At 39.5% G+C, this 17,697-nt stretch overlaps 2 protein-coding genes and 1 long non-coding RNA gene across 3 annotated transcripts; all 3 read left to right on the forward strand.

Annotated features, from left to right (window-relative positions):
• The first annotated feature begins 179 nt into the window (after positions 1–179).
• On the forward strand, positions 180–4,823 carry dbf4b (DBF4B-CDC7 kinase regulatory subunit). Its single transcript, XM_077739553.1, has 13 exons — positions 180–319; positions 891–1,050; positions 1,132–1,308; positions 1,444–1,494; positions 1,566–1,635; positions 1,819–1,883; positions 2,060–2,099; positions 2,185–2,230; positions 2,985–3,113; positions 3,188–3,302; positions 3,375–3,508; positions 3,587–3,848; positions 4,479–4,823. The coding sequence occupies exons 2-13, from the start codon at positions 898–900 to the stop codon at positions 4,821–4,823; spliced, it is 1,587 nt and encodes a 528-aa protein (XP_077595679.1). The 5' UTR covers positions 180–319; positions 891–897.
• Positions 4,824–5,496: 673 nt separating this feature from the next.
• Positions 5,497–14,237, forward strand: LOC144211435 (disintegrin and metalloproteinase domain-containing protein 11-like). Its single transcript, XM_077738693.1, has 26 exons — positions 5,497–5,931; positions 6,462–6,598; positions 6,792–6,868; positions 6,971–7,037; positions 8,358–8,440; positions 8,924–8,981; positions 9,438–9,495; positions 9,894–10,021; positions 10,154–10,228; positions 10,334–10,405; positions 10,674–10,840; positions 10,918–11,002; positions 11,076–11,166; positions 11,515–11,566; positions 11,639–11,738; positions 11,971–12,042; positions 12,112–12,204; positions 12,270–12,350; positions 12,410–12,460; positions 12,529–12,592; positions 12,662–12,767; positions 12,878–12,997; positions 13,323–13,491; positions 13,571–13,685; positions 13,803–13,893; positions 14,056–14,237. Exons 1-26 carry the CDS (start codon positions 5,874–5,876, stop codon positions 14,096–14,098), a joined length of 2,313 nt encoding a protein of 770 aa, XP_077594819.1. The 5' UTR covers positions 5,497–5,873; the 3' UTR covers positions 14,099–14,237.
• Positions 14,238–15,400: 1,163 nt separating this feature from the next.
• LOC144211823 (uncharacterized) lies at positions 15,401–17,088 on the forward strand. Its single transcript, XR_013329670.1, has 3 exons — positions 15,401–15,559; positions 16,837–16,908; positions 16,990–17,088. It is a non-coding gene; the product is annotated as an uncharacterized LOC144211823 (long non-coding RNA).
• Positions 17,089–17,697: the final 609 nt, after the last annotated feature.

Raw genomic sequence — 17,697 nt, forward strand, 5'->3', positions numbered from 1 at the left:
CTCAAATAAAATAATAGGTTTAGGAGTTAAAATGTATTTCACAGTCTGAACATACATCCACATTACTTTTGTTTATTTCATTGTTTAGTTTATTTTTATTTTTAAGACGTTGTAATCAAGAATTATACCAGATAGTGGCAGTAATGCGTCCCAAAAATGTCAATAAGGAGAAGAAGAAAAATAGCAGGAGGGGGCTGAACTTGCAACGGAAGTCACCCTTCCTATGTCAGTGTTTTTAAAAATTCGGCGGTTGCTTGCCTGTCCCCTCCTTTACGAGTCATTATAAAGGTGGAACTCTTTAAACCAAAGCTTCAGGAACGTAAGTCACACAGATTTCATTTATCATTGTGAAAGAATAAAAATAACTGGGTTACAAGCCGATCCATTCCACCGATTTCACAAGACAAGGCTCGATTAGTTGTAGGGCAGCTAATAGCATCATAGCTGCACGGTGAACTGGCTTTCTGTATCGCGTGTTATTGTTCTATTCCACTTTTAGAATGTTAGATCGAGATCTAATGAAATGCAATTGCATACACAGTTATTAGATCCCCTCGCACATAATAGTAATAACCAACGCACTAATATGCATCCAAAACTTACTAATATTATTTTATGTCTTAAATAGTAACATAAAATGTTTATCCGGATCCACCCAAAATAATATCATAAAATATTAATAATTATGCAATAATTAAGTGTACGATTTTTGTTTAGTTTTGCATCATATTACCTTTTTTACACTTTTGTTGTGCATGTTCTTTTGACTTTGTCGCCGCCTTGTGGCTCACAAATGTAAACACAGCTGAGAAAACCATCCTTGACTTAGGTATCTCTTTATTTAAAGAAAGAATAGCACTCCTAACACTTTAATCTTATTCCTGCAACAGTAATATCATGCTGCAGCATCGGAAAGGTGAAGATCAGCCAGAACTTTTGGGAAAACTTTCTCCTGGAGAGAAGAAACTCAAAGGCAAGACCTTTTATCTGGACAATTTGAGGAAACGTCCTGCAACCTTGCTTTTGGAAGCCATAGCTCTTCTTGGAGGAGTAAGTCAAAAGTCTTATTTTGGTAATTTTGCACACAGAAAACCTATTTATGTACTTCATTGATTTTTTTTTTTTCAAAAGGGGATCGAGAGCTTCCTCCACAGAGATGTAAGCTTTGTCGTTACGGGAAATCACGAGAGGTCGGAGGAAAAAAGGTTTGCTGGAAGTAAGCACAAAGATGAGCTCCAGCGATCTGTGAAGGGCCAAGAAAGTCTTCTTGACAGCTGCAAACCGCGACCAGGAACTTCTGGGCCCGTGGTATGTATTAATGCCTTAAAAATAAATCAATAAGTTAGTGGTTCTTTCACACTCTTTTTACTGTGCTGTATATATTTCTCTAAATGCAAATTGATCAAATGATTCATCTCTTTTTTTGTTGACTGTCTTCTCCAGGCATGCGGCAGCAGAGGAAAAGCACTCCTTGAAAAAGCCATCCGCAACAATGTAAATTGCCGAGCTGCAGACTTTAATACCTTTGCTGTAGTCCTCAAGTCAAATATTGTTTTATTTTGTAGGAGCGGCTACAGGCGAGCAATGTGCTGGTCAATGCACGTTCATGGGGAGTCAGCATTGTTCATGTGGATGGTATCCTTTTATGGTTTGGTAAAAATACATATATTTTTTTAAGAGTTCCTATTATAGTGAATCTTTGGACACAGCAGATGGCGACACTTGAGTTCTAATGCATGGGCACTCTACAGATTGATGCTTAAAAGTAGATTGATGTATTCCAAAAGGTTTACTGTTTGTTACTTAGCGCTACCACAGATATACTTCGTTACTTGAAGAAACTGAACAGTGAACGTGTCATTGGGAAACCCAGCAGAGCTGAGGTAAGACAAGGAAATCCTAATGTTAAAATTGTCACTCATGGTGATATATGTCTAATTCCTTTTGACTGAGAGGGTTGGCAGAGATCATTCACTGCTTACCTCTCTCAGTGAAAACAGTTTGGGCATCTATAGTCGTCAGTGGAGGGCCAGTGTGTTAAAATGTGTGTCTATTTCAGAGGACATCCACCAAGCAAAGGTCAAGCCATGTCGTCAAAGGTCAGTGAATACAATGTGAAAATACTGCAACTGTAATGCTTTTGAATTTGGACTGGATTAATATTTGTTCGCTTATTTTTTGCAGCCGTACCTCTACGATCACCTTACCTCAAAATTGAAGACTGTTGCAGGTGAGGTAGTGGTTTGCAGTGGATATTTAAAATGTTCATGCAGCATAGTTCTAATGACATTTTTTGAAATTTGCATATATAAAAATGTTTTGCCAAATTAATAGGGAAGTTTCTACCATCATGAATAGGACTTAGGCTCGGTAAAACTCAAATTTTATAAGCTCAGCTAGTAGTTGAAACCTATGGAAAGTGGAGGTTAATGTAAACTGGAAAAAACTGTGCTCTTGTATTACAAATTAATATCTGTCTGTGTGTGGCTAATACTAGGGGTAATGGAAACACAGCTAGTGAAAGTTTACCTGCCAGGACTCTAGTTGAAAGGTTTCAACTTTCCTAATAGCACCTTTTTCAAAAATGGCAGCATGTAACATGACGAGCTTGTGGACCCCCTGGTGTCCACAACTACAACGGATAGCGTTTCTAGTTGTGCCCCTGCAGGGGATGTGTACACTAACTGCTCGTTTCATTTCTCCTCTCATTTGGCCTAATTGAATTGCTCTGAAACAAAAACATGGAAATAACAGCAAATGAACTGAGACTGTGGAAATTGTCAATTGTCTTAGCTGGTGTTGCTTTAATACTAGAGAAATAAATTCAATTTGTAATAGTAATTTATCTGTAATAAATGTGGGTAGATATTTTGCGTTGATTTTAATTGACTAAGTCAGTATCACAAAGCAGGATGGTCATTTTGCACTTGTTTTAAAGGCAAATGGTCTCAAATATTAACATTTTTATTTTTATTTGTATCCAGGAAGTACAAGCCTTTGCACATGCAGTCCATGAGCTTCCCTTCACTTTATTATTCGGGTCGATTTAGTCCCTTTGAGTGTCCTCCTCCTCCTCGTTTTGAGAAGACAGCACAAGAAGGAAAAAAAACAAGGTTGGTTCAAAGAATTCAGTCTCCTGGCTGGTGAATGGCACTTTTTCACTGTTGTTGTTATTCAAACCAAATAGCAAAGTCAAAAGTGGCAGTAAAGAAAAATCTCCAACCCGGTCCCCATGGCAACCACACAAAAAGGGCAACTCTTACTGTGAATGTTGCCTGCAGCCTTTTACTAACCTGGAAGAGGTAAGATTCTTTTCATCTCATGTGGCTTCTTCGTACCTGACTGTTTAATTTGTCTTCCTTTCTTTTTTGCAGCACTTACAGTCTGAACAGCATCGCACCTTTGTGCAAGAAAGCTCCAATTTTAGCACCTTGGATTGTCTGATTGTTCAAATGCTTCCCATTTTTGACCAAAATCCTTTTGAACAATCTGAAGAAGCAATGAATAGGTCAGCTATAATCACATTTAGTTTGCACACATTTTTAATCATCAATCATTGTTTTTAACCTTGTCTTTTTTTTTGTAGACTACAAGATTCTCTGGTAAACTCATTGAACTGTGAATTGGAGACTCTGAGCGATGGAGAAACAGAAAAGGAAGTTCAGGCCTTCAAAAGACAACCCTTCACTCGTCTACCAACTGAGGAATCTCCTCTTAAGACTGGAAACCCACCAGAAGAACAGATTCCTGTCACAAATCCAGTCATAATAGAACCTGACATCCAGGAATCTGACAGCTTTATCCAGCCTTCTGATAGGTCCATGCCAATATTGGACTTGGCGCCACAAGTCAATTTTTCTGTCACCCCCCATTCTCATCCTCATCCACTCTTGCCTTATCTGGCCACTGAAGATCTCTCATTTGACCCAAACTCCCTTCCTCCAGTCCTCAGCCCGCAAATCTTCACTTCTGATGATTTTGAGCCTTGTTCTCTATACTCGGAACCTCCTGTCCTCAGTCCACAGACTTACTTCAACGAGGTTAATGAATCTGAAATGGACATAATGGCAAGTGTGTCTGAATCTTTTCCCATTCCCATCCTCAGAGTTTCATATGGAGACCTTCCCGTTCCCAAAAAAACAATGGGCTCACAACCAGAGGACATTTTAAAAGAGCCTTTGTCTCTTTTGAAGCAATCTCGCCCGGCAACAACAAACCTCAAAAAACGCCGTCGGAATTCCAGTTGCGTGCACGAGCGCAAAAAAAGGACAAAGACAGAAGACCTCACACGATCAGAAAGTCACAACATTACGGCGGATGAGTCATTTTATATTTCAAGGGCAAATGTTGAAAAAGTACAGTCTGGAGCAAATGACTCTATTATCAGCAGAATTTACCCTCTCGAGGGAGCTGGACTATATTCTCCCCCAAACGTGTCAGGTCAAAGCATTCACACAAGATGGTTGTCCGCTTCACAGATGAATTCACGTCAACCCTGCCGAGACTCGCCACAGTCCACGGCGGTTTGCATCGACCCGGATCTCATCCCAGACGTAGCCTGGCTTAATCCGTCCTCGTCCGACTCGGATTGGGACTGCGAGCTGCTGTCTCGCCTGGATTCCACACACAAAAGGCCACTGTCGGGCCGATGTGACCCCCCACCAGACAAGGTGGACCAAGACTTTCTCCATAGACCGTGCACGTGGATGAGTGACACGAGCTACGAGTCACGGCTTCACACCGCCCTGCAACCGACCACCCCTGTGGTAGAACCCTCGACTTTCTCCAGAACTGTGGTTCAGATTGTTGAGGTTCTTCACTGACTGTCCTTGTGGGGAATTCCACAACCCCAAATTATTGCCCCTTAAAAGACAATAGAGTTATTTATACACTCACAATATGTAAATATGAACCGCTAGGAATCATCTACAACACATTCCTTTTTTTTTGGTTGACAAAATTTCAGCGTTTATGCCTGGCAGTGTTATTTAAAACAGTTTATTAGGGGTTTTATTTTCCTTTTAAGGTTGTCTTATATTGGACTTTCTAAGCAAGCAGAAAACATATTTTCAAGAAATTATAATTTGACCTTGTTATCCCTTTTGAAACAGCAACCCAATTTTATTTTCAATATTATGCCCCAACTTAAAAAAATACCCATTAATTGCTAAATTGATCAGCTTGTGCAATATTCAGTTTGATTTGGAAAGGGTACAGCTGTATATTTGATTTAATATTTTCAAATTGGGTATAAATAACACTTTTTGGGGTTATTTAAAAAAAAACCTGCCAGTGTTGTCATGTTTCAAAAACCTAGGTTACAATCAATAAACAAAGGGACCTAAATGTTCTAAATTGCTACGTTCTTTATTTGTTTTAAATAAAACTTTGTAAAATATTCTCTGCCTGGTACAGAAATAAGTAATTCAACAAACAGGAAATATCAAGTGAGAATGTACGCGTCAAATGACACTACATCGAACCAGGGCATATACTCAAAACCGCCCCCCACGAGGCCACAGTGTTGAGAGAGAAACCGTTCTCCTGCTCTCGTTGGGGTAAAGGGGGATTCCACCAGGAGCCCCACGGCTGCTGCGACCCCATATCAGTCCCATCTAACTTCGTCTGCTCACGTCCCCTCTCCCAAAAGCCACTAATCGCCACGAATGTAAAAACTAGACCAATAACCATTCGTATTTTTTTTCCATGGACTCTACTTGAGCGTCGACGCGCAAGGATTTAAGAAGCGCCAGAGAAGACCGCGTCACGGGGACCGCGTCCATTCTGGCTTTTTCTGCGTCTACTGCGCTCCAGCTTGCCGATTCCGGCTCGCTCGCTCTCCAGGCGGACACCAACGGGACTATGTGAGCACCATGCCGGCTGTGAGATGCCTGTTGTTTGCTGCGATTTTCCTATGGTGCTACGTAACGGGTGAGCCTGACTTTTAAATTGCCTTGGATTGGAATTATTACACGATTTGGCATTAGTTTTGAACCAGATCATTTCATTGAAAACCTTGTGGTCCTTTTACCTATTTGGAAATGTATCTTATTAATAATGAAGTAAACCCCCCCCCCCCCCCCCCAAACGACAAGGACACAATAGGAGTCATGTCACCTTGATTTTGCAATTTGATGGCACTTTTTAAAACATGTTTTTACTTTTGTCAAAGACGTGAATGGATTAAAAACATTTTTCCTATTAACGTTTCCTTTTCCCCAACTCATGACCATTAACTAACTGCATACCATTGATTAATGGATTGTTTTGGACGTCTAGTGCAGTCAATGGCAGCAAATGCCTTGAAACGCGAGAAATCACTGCATAACTTCCCAGTCAACAACGTTTGGACATCTGGTGTCCTCAATGACAGTCAATGAGTTTAAAACATACTCAAAGTGTAAAGTTTTTTTCTCCATTTATTAAAATGTATTATTTAAAAATATCCTACACACTTGCAGGTCTAAGGGAGGGCTGGCAACCCCCCATTAAAGACATTGTGCAGCCCAAAAGGCTCCTGCAGCAGATCCACTCCCAGGATGAAGTGCTTCACAGCCACCTGGACACCCGCATCCAAAATTCCTCAATGGGTGCCAAGGTGGGTGCATTTAAAATTCTCCTGGCACAGCACATGAAAACCTATCACGTGTCTCACCTTGCATGTGCAACAAACACTGTGACCGTCCTCTGTCAGAATCATCACTTCATTGACATTTAGAGATCAATATTACAAGGAGATACAAGTGCTATAATAGAATTGCTCTTTCCCATTTCCATCCTATTCCAAACAGCCCATCCATTTGGCCCAGAGTAGTTTTCTGGTGGAGGCTTTTGACCGTTCATTTATCCTCGATTTGGAACTTAACCAGTAAGTGAACCCACTCCGCCAATTGGTGTGCAGTGGTTGTAACATATTGATGCTATTTGACATTAATGTTGACTCATATTTTCATCTTTCTCTCAACTTTAGTCATCTCCTGTCGACAGATTACATTGAGAGACACTTCCAAGAGGATGGACAGCCATCGCAAATTAAGGTAAACAAAGAATTTTAATCCTGAGGTTGCATTAATAGCGATAGATGTCCAATCTATTTGAACTAGGAGATGCAAGTGAACCTATTCTTAGTTGTATGAGAGAGCAGAGATAAACAATAGCTCTGTCGTCTTGTTATCTCTGCATGCATGTTTCTTTGCCACAGTGCACCTGACCAATCCGTGGACGGTTGTCATGGTAATCGGCAGCAGCAAGCAACAGTGGCTTGTGTGAGGGGAATTCAAATGGGCACTGTTTTTTTTCAGCTCCTCTGTGCTTCGGCGTCTTCAAAAACGAGTGAAATTGGTGTAATGATGAAAGACGTTCCGAATAAATAATATCTGCCTCATGGTCTAGTGCACATGAGTCAAAGTGGCGGCCCGGGGGCCAAATCTGGCACTCCACATCATTTTGTACTTTATTGCATGTATTTTTACCAGCTCGCATTTCATAAATGAATACCACACAAGACAGCATACAACACAACAACACGCAAACTCACTGACAGTTCCAGGAACATTAAATAAGACAGCTTTTGTCTTTCCTGCCATCACCCCATGATTTACTTCTGCTTAACCGACCTGCCAATAGAATTCCTCGTGGGTTTGCATGCCTGCTTTTTCCTTTATTGATCGCCAGCGACTTCCACTTTTCAAACCCTCGCTTTCCCATTGACACACAAGTCAAGGGAATTGAATTAGAATTGATACAATGTCATGTGATGATGCTAACCAATTCCTTAAATGTGGTAAAGGCTGGTGGAATACCCTTTTTAATATATGAAAACAATGAAGGATAAAGTATATATAGTACCTGATTCCTTTGCTGTTTGGACTGTGTACATTTTATACACACAAGGCATCCATCCATTTACTACTCTCCAGCTTTTCCTCATTAACTTCTAATAAATGTCCTCTCCGCTGACAATGTATTCTGACAGATTTATGAGAGCTTACTGTGCATCACAATGTAATGTATTTCTACCCTTGCCAGTGTCCATTATATGAAGTACATGCATTGCCTCCTCCACATTCAATGAGGAATGCTGTGTCAGGCAATTGGACGGCCGCCTTTTAGGCCATGTAATCCCACCACTTTATTTATTAGACCTTCTTGGCTAAGTGCTTCAGCTCACCACCCCATTTGCAATTTGGGTGATGAAAATATTTTTGGGATGCGATCAACAGAACTGGCGTGGAATTTGAATGAGATATGATTTGCGTTAAGTGTTTTGGTGACCTTTTTCTGGCTGATTTCAGTTAAAAAGAAAAGTAGAGACTTTGTATAGAGAAGTGACTGTTGTTTGTTTGTTTGTTTTATAGGGAGGAGAGCACTGTTACTACCATGGACGTGTGCGAGGGATAGCACAATCTTGGGTGGCTGTGTCCACCTGCCATGGTCTATGGTGAGAACACTGTCATTTATTTTTCTTTATTTGGCAAATAAATTATTATATTCCTGTAAAAAGGTTCAAATAAAGATGAAAAAAATATAAATAATTTGGCATTTCCCCATCTATACCTTTTTACTCTCACAATTTATCTCTCATTGTAGGAATGTGAATTTAAAAAAACCCAAATATCTACTGTTTTTCCCTTCAATTTCTTAAATAAATCAAGAAAATATTAAAAATTAAAATAGATTTAATGCTTTTCTTTCCCCCACCCAAAAAAATGTCAATAAATTACAAAACAAAAGAAGAATATCCTAGTAAGAGACTAAAAAAGAGCATTTGGATAAAGTTTAATATAAATGTTGACTATTAGAAAAACTATCAATACATTAATTATAAATTTTTGCAGACATAATAGCCCTACCAAATAAATGTATAAGCAACAAAATAATACATTACACCATAACAACTTAACAATTTATCCCGTTTTTCCAGGGGAATGTTCTCCGATGGCAACGTCTCATACGGGATCGAACCTGTGGATGGCGCCGAAGTGAGTCTTAATTCAAAGTTTTTCCCAAACCCTTAGAATTGGGAATGTAGGATTATATTTTCAAAGAAATATCCAATACTTTGGCAAAATACCCATGTGAAAACTGAAGGAAAATAGCAGAAGAGGGTTTGAAGAACTGATTTTCCATTAGTAACGAAGCTCAATTACCCAGACGAGGAAGACGGATCAATAGCAGCCCTTCTTCGCAATCACCCCCCCCCCCCCCCCCCAACCTATTAGTTGTGTCCTTGGCTTTATATGTCAGATTTTCATAAAGTATTCATCCTTAGCTCCTGTGTTGCAAGTATTATGTGCCATTATGACCGCCTACTGAGTGATCGATTGATTAATTATGTATTAGCTGAGCTCCCCTCACAGAGAAAAAAAAGCTTTTGAAAGAAAGAGCCTTCAGACTGAATTTTATAGTTTTTTCTTATGTTGTATTTTGCTGAGCAGGTGGACCATGTTGTGTATCGCATGCCGATCGTCGATATACTCTCACCTCGATGTCCAGGTAGGAATACAATGCCTATTTCTATTTAAAAAATCCCCTGAATTAACATATTCTTAACACATTTACTGCCAATGACAACAATAGACGTCCAATCCATTTAGACTTGGATTGCTTGTAAGCTATTGTTTGTAAATGGCAGACAATAAGTAACAATTTATCAATAATTATACTTCTTTTCAGTATTTTCTACACTGCAATGACACGTTCCCCATCTTCAGTTTCTACCTCCTCCGGAAATGTCCTCACATTTCCATCCTTTCAATCCCTCCTTCATTTATCTTTTCCATAGTTGTTGGACTATTGATTTCTTTCATAGACGAGCACCCAAAATACATGACTGATGACTAAGCCATCTCTCTCTTTTCAATGTCTCCCGCTGTCTCGTTTGTATTTCCCAGCATGCAGCTTGAACGCTAGCAGGCCCGCAAGGCAGACGGGCAGCAGAGGAAACGAGACAAGGCGGCACGGAGAGGACTGGTCTGCATTTGCGTCGGTGGAGAGCATCTTGAGGCGATCAAAAAGACATGTCAGTTAGTCATTAATATCTATGTCTTATCAGTCATATCCAGAATTCCTTTTCATCGTAGTGCAGCAAATAAAAAAATCACATATTTATTCATCTAAACATTTTATAGCGTGGCTTTTTCTATCTTTGCAGGTGCGTCGGGGTCATCGGACAGTGCAGACTGAGACCAAATACATTGAACTGATGGTTGTAAATGACCATGAACTGGTGAGATGTAAAGCTTCTCCAAAGAAAATGACTCTGTTTTCTTCCTAAAAAACAAAATCCAAAGACATTGTCCAACACCTTGAACGCAGTTTTTCCTTTCTCTAGTTTGTCCAACAGCGTCGAATGACCTCTAAGGCGAAAAACTTTGCCAAAGCGGTGGTCAACATGGCAGACGCGGTAAGTTGAAAATTAATATTAAATGTTGAAAATTGTATCAACTCTTTCTGATCCCATCCATTTTAAGCCTTCTAGTCAGAATGGAAAACCATTTGTAGCCCAAATATATTTTGAAAAATGATTGGGCTAGGTCACAAAGGGAAAAACATAACAAAACCCATCCATAACATCATATAACTTTGCTACTTCCTTGACACCAGAATATTTTTGTTTTGAGCTGAAAACAAAAGAACGAACGTCAATAACAACAGACCATAATGACTTCCAGATCTTCAAGGAGCAGCTCAACACACGCATTGTCCTGGTCGCCATAGAAACCTGGTCAGTGGACAACCGCATCGCGGTGGGTGACGACGCCTTGCTCACCCTGCGGGATTTCATGAAATACCGGAAGGCCAGCATCCGCGAACGCTGCGACGCCGTCCACCTCCTCTCGTGGGTTCGCCACCGCCCTCCATCACCTCCTTACCCCCCCTCATCCCTCAATAATGTCTCCCTATGTCTCTTCACAGCGGGAGGACGTTCATGAGCAGCCGCAGCGAGGCCGCCTACGTCGGCGGCGTCTGCTCGCCCACCAGGGGCGGCGGCATCAACGAGGTGAGGCGCCCACACCAGCCAGAACTTTTTTTCAACACTCGTTCCTCAACTAAGTTGTTTTTCCCGTGTTTAGTATGGTGCAGTGGGCTCTGTGGCCATCACACTGTGTCAAACCCTGGGCCAGAACATCGGAATGTTGCGGAAAAAGGACCGACCTGCCGCAGGTAAACTAATAAATAATTTTAGATGTATTTTTTTTGTCCCGAATGGTAACATAATTATACGGTAGCACAAAACTAAACAAAAAAAAAACCATACAACGGTATGCTGATTAAAACACACTGCAGTATACTGTTTCCAAAATGTCAAATATGTCAATATTTGAATACAATTTGTATGTTAAGTGCAGTATTTTTTTGTTTACTAGAAGTACACTCAAACTAACAAAACAAATTGACATCAGTCTTTGATTCAGCACTCAAAATTTAGTTGAAAAAAAAACAGTTATCACACATTATATGAAAAAAATGGGGCTCCTCAATGTTATATTCATTTGTAAATTTTAATAACAGCAGGCTGCATGTGTCCTGACCCGTGGTTGGGCTGTATCATGGAAGATACTGGGTAAGTACAAAAAAATTAAGTATTATTTTGTTCATATAGTGGGCAATTTTAACAGTAGGATTTTTTTTCCAGGTACTATATGCCTAGGAAATTCTCTCGCTGCAGTATCGATGAATATCTTCGCTTTCTGTTGCAAGGTGGTGGCAGCTGCTTATTCAACAAACCCACTAAGGTAAAGGAGACCTTTGTTACCTTCAAAAATTTGGAAAATTGCCCTTTTAATATTATATAAAGTCATCTGTCATATGCAATCAAAACTAAATAAAGGCATCAACAATGTAGGGCTAAATCAGCACTTTTATACTCAACATGACATTAAAATGGCAAAGGAACCACTAGAGTAAACCATTGAGATTTATTACCCCTGAAAAAAAAATCTGTCTGGGCAAATTTAAATGTTGTAGCTTCTGGACGCGCCAGAGTGCGGCAACGGATACGTGGAAACGGGAGAGGAATGTGACTGCGGCACACTTGTGGTAACTACTCATCCATTGGACAGATTTGACCACAAACCAATGGTAAAGTTCCCTCTCCGACCTTGCTAGGACTGCACCCGCAGTGGTGGTGACTGTTGCAAGAAGTGCACGCTTACCCACAATGCAATGTGCAGCAATGGACTTTGCTGCAGGGACTGCAAGGTGAGTCACTTGCGTGAACGTAGTCTTAAGTCAATGTCAATTATTATTATTATTTTTATCCACAGTACGAGCTGAGAGGAGCCACGTGTCGTGAGGCTGTTAACGACTGTGACATCGCTGAATCTTGCTCGGGCGACTCCAGTCAGGTGATGACAACCAGTGATTGCTGCCAGCCCTCCTTTTAAATTCACTCTATGTATTGCAGTGTCCTCACAACGTACATAAACTAGATGGCTACACCTGTGAGACCGGCCAGGTAAGCCCCACCCTTCCCTTCAATCCACTGCTTCTCTCCTGTGTGACCGTTGACCTCTGATTCCTTAGGGTCGCTGCTATGGTGGTCGCTGTAAAACTAGAGACCGCCAGTGCAGGAGCTTGTGGGGCTTCAGTAAGGATTTTATAGGAATCCCATGACTCTCTGTAGCCCTTTTTTCATAATGCTCTTTTTTTCCTTTAGATGCCGCTGACAGGTTCTGCTATGAAAAGCTCAATTCCGACGGCACGGAGAAAGGGAACTGCGGGCCTGAGCCTGGGGGTCAGGGTTGGATGCCTTGCAACAAGCAGTGAGTGAGCCGTTGTCCGTTTTCATCGTTTTTTTTTTTTGCTCTGTAAGATGACAAAATGTGAAGTTTAGTTCAGTTTATCTGTGACTTTTTGTTTTTGCTTTGTTCAGGGACGTTTTGTGCGGTCTGCTGCTGTGTACCAACGTGACCGAAAAGCCCAGCTTTGGAGAGTTACAAGGCAAACTCACGGGTTTGACTATTCATCATCAAAATAGATACATGGACTGCAGGTGAGCATAATGGTCAGATAAATGTGTACTTTTTATCAAGTAGGAATCCATTTTTAATCTAAAAAGAGGATCTTATTTCCTGATTGTGTTGTCGGGCAGACATTGTGATGCCACTTTCCTTTTGGTGAAATACATGAATAGAGTTATTACTTTTTTCATCCATAAAATGATTTTCCCAAATCTTGCATTTTAAAAGTACTGTTGCATGATTTGCAGAAGTATCTGTAATAGTAGCGTGATATTTTGCAGATTATTACTACAAACTGTGGAAGTTAAAATGAAAATGAAGAAGTATTTCTTTCCTTTGTTCTTAAAAAACTAAAAGGGGTGGTCATGCGGTTTTGGATGATGGCTCAGACCTGGGCTACGTGGAAGACGGATCACCTTGCGGACCCAACATGATGTGTCTGGAACGTCGCTGCCTCCCAGTCAACACTTTCAACCTCAGCATGTGTCCTGGCTCGCCCATTTCACGCATATGCTCCCATCATGGCGTGAGCCCTTATTTCTAACATTTTTCTTTGTCCTATTGATGCCTAAATATGACTATATTTGAACTTTGAACTCCCCCAGACATGCAGCAATGAGGTAAAATGCATCTGCGACCGGGACTACACCGGAAAGGACTGCAGCGTATTTGACCCCATTCCAATTCCCACACCACCTGAAGGCCCGGAAAAGTATAAAGGTAACTTTTTTTAGGGCAATAATAGACTGACAATGACCCTGATAGATGTCCAGTTCATTTAGACTGGGAGGTGCTGACAGAATGTCTAATAGTAGTGTGTATTCCCCAATTGTCCAGGTCCGAGTGGTACCAATATTATTATAGGCTCAGTGGCCGGGGCCATTTTGCTGGGGGCCATCGTCCTGGGTGGGACTGGATGGGGATTCAAGTAAGTATTTCATCATTTGTGTAATCTTTACACGTGTATAGTGCAGGGAAAATTTGTTTTTGGGGGGGAATGATGGAGAAAGGGCTTTAAAATCATCTAAAAAAAGAAATAAATCTTGACATTGTCCTCCTTGTGTCCCCCCACTCTATTTGACGGTTCCAGAAACATTCGGAGAGGAAGGTACGACCCTGCATTTGAGTCCTAAAATGTCACGTGAACCTCACTGGACTGCCATTTTTGCATGAGAGAAAATTTGATAATAAAGTACCTTTTTTTCCGGTTGTTATTCATTATCCTCTTTCCTCTTCTCTCCTTCCACTCTCTCTCTCTCTCTCTCTCTTCATTTCTTCAGATCTTCTGGCGTTTGAACCTCATTCACAACCAATTTGTGCTGTGGATGCCCTGTTCTGTCAAAATCGTTTCCCCTGTGGTACTATTTTTCCTTCCTTCCCATCTTTCAAAAGAGATGATGTCACTGGCATAAGGGACATGGCACAATTGCTCTGCCCATGCACATTTAATGGCAATATAAATATCTGCAAGTAGCGACCTGCTCTTATACGTAAATATGCATCCATGCAGAATGTATCTTTGGGTGTAGATCATCATGTATCTGCAGTAGTTACTTTGTAATCCATATAATGTACAATCACAGATTGAAAAAGATGTTTAGAAGTGAGTGTTCTTCTAATATAGTTTTTTCTTGTTTACCCTTTTTTGTTACTTTCACAAGGTGCATTTTCCAACTGCATGTAGAATTAAATCCTGCCTTACAAAAATACACCTTTAGAACATTTCATATTGCATAGATTATTTTTCTTTAAAGAATATATAATTTATTTGACCTCTTAGATGTTTTAAAAAATATGAATTGGTAGTTTTTAAGATTTTGTCACCCAATAAAGATTTTGTAAGAGTGTTAGTCTGTCCTAAAGAAGTGGAAATATTCACAAAGTGCATATAGAGCAGGCCCAGATTTCATAGAAGTATGTATACCTGATTATGTGACATTATAGTTGATTTCTCAGGTATTTTAAACTTAGTTTTGCATTGGATTATATGATGACCTTTAACTTTTAATCTCTATATATTTTTAGAGTATTTGTACTTTTTGTTTCTTTCTCTGTTCAAACTAACCACCAACCTCCAACCCTTTCGGTTGATTTTATGGCATCATATTATAACAGCAATGATTTGGAGAAGCGTGATATATTTGCCACTTAATGCATTGGAAAAAAATCATTGCTTGCTGGTTCTTAGTTTGAAAAAATAAAATGCGGTATTATTGTCATTTTACTTCTGTGTAAGACAACTATGCAAATGAATAAATGGAACTATTTATGGTCAAGATATTGTTTCCTTGTTCAAAATGAGTTTTGTCTACCCTGAAGAATGTATTTTTTTCATTCTTTTATTAGTATCAGTGTTTTATAGCATCAAGACCACACAATTCACGACTATTCTTCGTCATCTTCTCAACATAGACGGGTTGGGAGGACAAAGCACCTCTTAGGAGCGCGGTAAGCAACTCACCATCTTTTCCACTTTCAATGTGACAGGACAACGTGGGCGTGGTGGTTACGCCCATTATCGACGCAGCGTGGTTACTAATTGAGTGCATGCGCAGTAACTTTTCCTTTTGGAACGCTGTTGATGGACGCTCACGGTAAGAATAATCGAGCAATTCACTGGCCTAAATGCGTTTTTATCACGCGATCGGGAGATCTTTCAGCAATTAATTGAGCCCCAAAACGCCAACAAAGATCTAAGTTTAATGCCAGCGTTAACACACCGTCGACAATTTAAGTATGGGCTTCTTTTCTCGACTGGCTTTGTGCCACATCATGTTACTAGTCAGCATTAGTGTTGGCGTCACGATTTGACTTAAATAGCATGTTCTCCGTTTTCTTTCCATTATTGAGTCGTGTAGCAATACTTTAGATTTAGTCAAACAATGCAAGACATCAACCGACAGTTTCCTGGGTAAGTGTTCACTCTAGATCTAGAATGACATCCAGGGGCACGCCTTAGTTTCTGTTGTTTTGTATGTAATCGTTTTCATTCTGGGTGCTAAACACCCGTTCCCGATTTGTAATGGTTCTGTTTTAACAAAAGAATCACGTATACAAAATTTAAGCCACATTTCTCCTAGACTACACTGGTGTCAAACCAGCGGCTCGCGGGCCAAATCTGGCCCGCTGTGTCATTTTGTGCGGCCCGAGAAAGTAAATCATGAGTGCTGACTTTCTGTTAGGATCAAATTTAAATGAAGATTATACATGTATATTATGTTACCTCATCTTCCCCTTTTTTAAATCAATTGTATTTTTAAATCCATTTTTTACTTTTTGTGTTTTTAAGTTTAAATAAAAGCATATTGTAAAATCTAAAAATAAATGTATTTTTGAAAATAGTTTTCCACGCTAATATTGAACATTTTCCCCAAAATATATTGTTTTCTTTTGAAATGAAAAACAAATTATTACAAGATATTTTCCCTCATGAAGAAAATAAAAGCTCAAACATTTGTTTCAGATCTATAAAAAACTGAATATTTAGGGCTTTCAATGCAGTTTTTTAAATCCAATTTAAATAGAAAAAAATATCTATTTCAAAAATAGTACAGCTCGCGTGAAATCAAGTTGACCTTATTGCGGCCCGCGAACCAACCCAAGTTTGACACCCTTGTCCTACCTAGCTGTTAACTTCAGTCTGTATATTTAATCGCTAACTTATTTTCATTTTTTACCTTTATCGTTTATTAAAATTCTTGTAAGATTTCTCTATGCTGTAATTGGTTGGCAACCCCCAAATGAAGTTGTCACTGTTTAGCATCAAGATAAAACTACTTCCCATTAAAAAAAAAAAGAAACTAAGTCTCCCTGTTGAATCTCCAGGATATGTTAACTTGTGCTTTTTTGTGTGCAATTTTTCTCTGTTTAGCACCAAGATGCAGCTTTCTGTGTGCCTAGATCACTCTTGAGGTTACAGAAGGGGAGACTGGGACTGATCAAGGTAAAACTTACCCCCACAAAAAAAGTTGAATCTCCAGTCTCTATATATTCTAACTTTTGCTATTTTTCTTCCACGCAACAGGCCTGGGGTATCTTGGTTGCCCACTTGAAGATGTCTCTGTTGCATCATATGGTGTCTGTATTTCTGAAAATCCAAATTCAATAAAAGCCTAAATCATGATGACATTTCACTGGCCATTCATTTCCACAGCTTTTTGACTAGATCTTTAAAGTAAGAAGGTTGTCATTTAATGTTGGAGCAAGAATGTTTTTTTCTTCTAATATTCTAAGTGTTAATCCCCCCGTTTTTGTTCTAAATTTTATTTTCCAAGTGTTTATCCTCCCCAATTTTTAAAGATTTATCTTCTAAATGTTTATCCCCATTTAATTTTCTAATTATATATCCCCCCTGCTTTTTTCAAATTTTATTTTCCAAATGTCAATTCCCCCTGCTTCTTTTCCTGAATAATTTTCTAAGTGTTTATCCTGTTTTTGTCAATTTTTTTTTCTAAGTGTTTATCCCCCCTTTTTTTGTCAATTTTTTTTCTAAGTGTTTATCCCCCCTTTTTTTCGTCAATTTTTTTTCTAAGTGTTTATCCCCCCTTTTTTTCTTCATTTTTTTCTAAGTGTTTATCCCCCCTTTTTTTCTTCATTTTTTTTTCTAAGTGTTTATCCTCCCTTTTTTTCTTCATTTTTTTTTCTAAGTGTTTATCCCCCCTTTTTTTCGTCAATTTTTTTTTCTAAGTGTTTATCCCCCCTTTTCTTCATTTTTTTTCTAAGTGTTTATCCC

The sequence above is a fragment of the Stigmatopora nigra genome, chromosome 18 (genome assembly GCF_051989575.1).
Source record: "Stigmatopora nigra isolate UIUO_SnigA chromosome 18, RoL_Snig_1.1, whole genome shotgun sequence".
In the NCBI taxonomy this organism is placed as follows: domain Eukaryota; kingdom Metazoa; phylum Chordata; class Actinopteri; order Syngnathiformes; family Syngnathidae; genus Stigmatopora; species Stigmatopora nigra.